The sequence below is a fragment of the Priapulus caudatus genome, unplaced genomic scaffold (assembly GCF_000485595.1).
Source record: "Priapulus caudatus unplaced genomic scaffold, Priapulus_caudatus-5.0.1 Scaffold630, whole genome shotgun sequence".
Classification (NCBI taxonomy): Eukaryota; Metazoa; Priapulida; class Priapulimorpha; order Priapulimorphida; family Priapulidae; genus Priapulus; species Priapulus caudatus.
The window spans coordinates 35,504-40,237 of record NW_014577691.1 but is presented as its reverse complement, the minus strand read 5'-3'; the positions used below and the strand labels follow the sequence as shown (position 1 = coordinate 40,237).

General features: G+C 41.7%; 1 protein-coding gene across 1 annotated transcript in view; it reads right to left on the bottom strand.

Moving 5' to 3' along the window:
• Positions 1-4,734, bottom strand: part of LOC106812279 (protein phosphatase 1E-like) — a 15,961-nt gene that overhangs the window by 2,639 nt on the left and 8,588 nt on the right. Inside the window, exon 7 of the mRNA XM_014816112.1 lies at positions 1,284-1,425. Coding sequence (XP_014671598.1) covers positions 1,284-1,425 — 142 coding nt within the window. The remainder of the gene's footprint in view (positions 1-1,283; positions 1,426-4,734) is intronic.

Here is a 4,734-nt window from a genome sequence, read left to right as displayed (position 1 = left end):
GTGGCTCAGCTGCCATTGCTTTATTACATAGTGACTTACCTACTGTTGCCTCTATTAAACGTCGGCTCAGATTCCATTAGCTGTTATTGAACGGCACCGTTTTTAAAATAAGGCAACAGTAGGTAAGCCACCGTTCAATAAAGCAATGGCAACTGAGCGACCGTTTAATAAGGCAACAGTAGGTAAGTCACTATGTAATAAAGCAATGGCAGCTGAGCCACCGTTTTTAAAATAAGGCAACAGTAGGTAAGCCACCGTTCAATAAAGCAATGGCAACTGAGCGACCGTTTAATGAGGCAACAGTAGGTAAGTCACTATGTAATAAAGCAATGGCAGCTGAGCGACCGTTTTTAAAATAAGGCAACAGTAGGTATGTCACTATCACTATGTAATGAAGCTATTGTAGATAAGCCACCATGTAATAATGCAACGGCCGGTAAACTGGCAGGCAAAAAAACAACAGTAGGTAAACCTATTGAACGGTGGTAACCACCATTCAATAATGCGATGGCAGTCATAATAGGCTGTCATGCAATGAAGCGATAACAGGCGAGCCACCGTGCAATAAAGCGATAACAGGTAAGCCCTACAGGTGAACCTATGACGAGTAAATCACAGGTGAATGCAGCCACAGTGAATGCGGCGTGACAGGTAAACGCTCGCGACGATCGTTAGACCGCAGGTCGTGGAAGGTGACACAGGCGAGCTGCGGATAAACGCATTCACGGCAAGCAAGCCCCTAGCCGCCGCGGGTAAACGCAAACATCACAGACGGAGATGCAAACGGGAGGTCGGAGCGAGGTTGAAACTGAAGCCCCGTTCTCTTTTTTTCTTGCCTCTACATTACAGGTGTACTCTAATTACTCTCTAATTACAGGTGGGTAAGGTGGAGCTGCTTTGCGGAGGCTGCGGCCGATGGTTCCACTCGGAGTGCGTGAGCTGTTACATCGGCAAGGTAGTGCCCTTCATGACCAACTACGTGTTCTACTGCAAGCAGTGCAACACCACAGGTGCGTAGCTAATCAACGCATGAGTCCAGGCAACGCAGCGTTGAACAGGGCGTCTGTATTCATTAGAATAGAAGCACAAGTCTTTGTCCGTGTAAATTAAAACTGCTGGAGATTTTTGTTCGAACAAAGCTAAAACTACCTGTGATGTAGTTAGCACCACTGGTGTATTCAAACTGCAGTTATAGGGCTAATTAATCTAATTAGTTACTAAATTAATTAATGTCTACATGCACTACTAGATGTGGCGTGTTTTTACATAGACACTATACCTACCTGACTAGTCTCGGTATCTCGCTGGGTTTGACGACGTCCCAGAGACCATCGCATGCCATCACCATGTAGCTGTCCGAGGGAGTGAGCTCCATGCTGATGACGTCAGGCTCTGCCGTGACGTACGGCTTGTAACACCGGTCTCCTGTGTGCGCACAGAATATATATAAATATATAGGGGTAATATAGGGAATGAGAAAACAATAGTTGAAGTCCAAGTATTGAGTCTCCTGTGCATAGCGAATAGGGTTTATTAGGAAGAATTGACCAACGTCCAAGTATATAGTCTCTTGTATACACAGAACATTCAGTATTGGAAATGAGAAAACAATAGACAATGTCCAAGTATTGAGTCTCCTGAGCATAGGGAACAAGGTATATTGGGAATTAGAAAACAATAGACTTAGTCCAAGTTTCTAGTCTCCTGTACACAGAATATATATGGGAATGTTGGAAATGAGGTAACAATAATGAAGTCCAAGTATTGAGTCTCTAGCGCACACAGAATAGGGATTAGGGACTGGAAAAACACTAGCTAGAGTAACTTAAACGTATCTAGGCTCCCGTGTACACAACAGAATGGGAATGCGTAAATACTAGTATCTACTACTACCAACACAGTGACAGTTTGACGCGTGCTATTTCATGTGTGTGCGCGCATAGCAGGGCATTTACAAGGTGTCACTGACGCGTGTGTGTGTGTGTGTGTGTGTGAGTGACGCAGATGGGGTCGTTGTCGTATCAGGTACTACAGATATGTACCCGAGGTAGTTTTAGGTTGTTTATATTTTTATATAAGGTATGTTTAGGGTTAGGGTTAGGGCTAGGGTTAGGAACTTAGGGTTAGGGTACACTTCTGTAGTACAAGTCTGGTACACTTTGTGTATACATATATGTACCTCGGGTGTAGCACTATATACCTATGAGACAATGATAACCACGTGTGTGTGTGTGCGTGTGCGTGTGCGTGTGTGTGGTTTGGTTTACACCTGTACAGTAGTAAAGCGTACTGACTGACAGTTGTAAATGTGTATGTGTGCATCGGAGCGTGTGTAAATAGTACACGCTTCCTGACACACGTGTGAACGCGTGCACGTGTCTATTTGGATGTCCTAATGGAACAGTATATACTAATACTATATTGATACGTGCACGCGTGCGTGCGTGCACGTGTATGTGTGTATAGCGTGTGTTTGATCCACCCTGATACACGTGTGTGTGTGTGTGTGTGTGTGCGTGCGTGCGTGCGGGCGCGCGTGCGTGCGTGCGCGCGTGCGTGCGTGCGGGCGTGCGTGTGTTTGTGTGTGCAGGTACGCACATAGTAAAGCATACTGCTTGATATACACGTGTGTGTGTGTGTGTGTGTGTGCGTGCGTGCGTGCGGGCGTGCGTGCGTTTGTGTGTGCAGGTACGCACATAGTAAAGCATACTGCTTGATATACACGTGTGTGTATCAGGGTGTGTGTGCGTGCGTGCGTGCGGGCGTGCGTGCGTTTGTGTGTGCAGGTACGCACATAGTATATTATATATACTACTAAATCATACTTATATTATTATCATTATTTATATTTTATATATATTAAATAAAAATAACAGCTCACAAACATCTGAACATGGCCAGTCAATATCCAGCCAACTACTGAAATTTAATTATTAGGATAGTACATTATATAATACTTTCTAATTTTTCGTTATATGTAAATTATTTTATTTACGTTATTTATATCGCATTATCGGCACGGCGCAGGAACGCGTCGTGGTAGATACCGACCTTGGAGAGGTCGCGTCCTTTGAGGTCGAACAGCGGTAGTCGGTGTCGCTGGATGCGCGTGGCGCCTCTCGCAGACAACGTCTCCGTCTCCTTCGGCCATCGTGCTTGATCGATGGTCGTATGCCAGTGAGGGTGACGCGACGCGGCGCCGTAGTCAGCAGTCCCACCACTTATCTGTGTACAAACGAGCTTATATTATTTATTACCTCCGCGCAACGGAGTTGCAGAGGGGTAATGTAATCGCTCTCGTGTGTGTCTTCGTGTGTGTGTGTAGCCAGCAGCTGCAGCAGCAGCCAGCTGTTTACACATGTATACATGTTTGCACCGTTGCGCGATCGATTCAGCACCGAGCTTGCCTCAGGGCGTCCAGTCAGCAGCAGCCAGCAGCGAGCCAGCTGTTATACACATGTATACATGTATTACACGCTCGCGAGGTATGCTTATCTTTGAGTGCCCTCTGTCTAGTTATTATTATGTGTCACGTTATCACTTATACTGAACTTAGGGACGTCAGGCAGTCCACCACTTGTCTGCGTATGTATCTTATACTTATTTATTATTTATATTTTTTATTTCTTATATATATATTTATTATATTTCTAATTTTTATTTATATAGGTATATTAATTTATCAATTATTATTATTTTTATATTATTTTAATTTTAATTTTTTTAGTATTCTTTTTATTATTATAATTTAATTTATATTTTTTTCAATTAGTGTTTAATTTGGTTTATTAGTGTGCAGGGTTATATTCATTTTTAGGTATGTGTAATTTTATTAGTTGATATCTATTTTTTATAAATTATATTATTATTTTTATTAATTTATTTCTTTATATAAATTTATTTATATTTATATATCTTATTATTTTTTTATGATATATATTACTATTATGTATTATTATTTATTATTATTTTATTATTATTTATTTCATGTGCCTTATCATAATATTGTTATTATTCTTACTTTATTATATATTATATATATTATTTATATATATTATTATATGTATATTATATATATTATAATTTATATCAGCCGGCGTTATAATGGACAAATTGTCAAATTGCTAAAAACAATTTGTTATTATTACACCCTGCTATATATGTAGTCAATTAAACATCTGTGGTACATCTGTGTATGATGTCATGCGTGGCGTCTGTGTGTATATGAGATCAGAAGTAACAGGAACAGCTTATACAGGCATAGTAGTTGTTACCGATGATTATTGGATGATCTCTTTCTCCTTGGAGGAACATGATATTGCCGGTGCCCTCCTCGATCGTGCTCGGTGCCTCCAGGTTAGCGGTTTAGCTGCCGTGTGGCACATCTGCGAGAAGTTTGGCTGTTTCGTTCGTGAAGGCTCTCAACACCTGTCAAGGAGCACACACTGAGAGCTCGCTGACAGCACGCCTGCTTGCTAGATGGTCAACCACAGCTAGGCAGTTGTCTATATAGAGGACAGCTAGCAGTGTTCTATATAGGACAGCTAGCAGTGTCTTATTAGAGACAGCTGCAGTGTCTTCTATAGAGACGCAAGCGTGTCTATATGAGACAGCACGCAGTGTCATATATAGGACAGCTGCAGTGTTATATTAGGACAGCAAGCAGTGTCTATATAGGACAGCTTAGCAGTGTCTATATAGAGAGCTAGCAGTGTCTTTCATAGAGACAGTAAT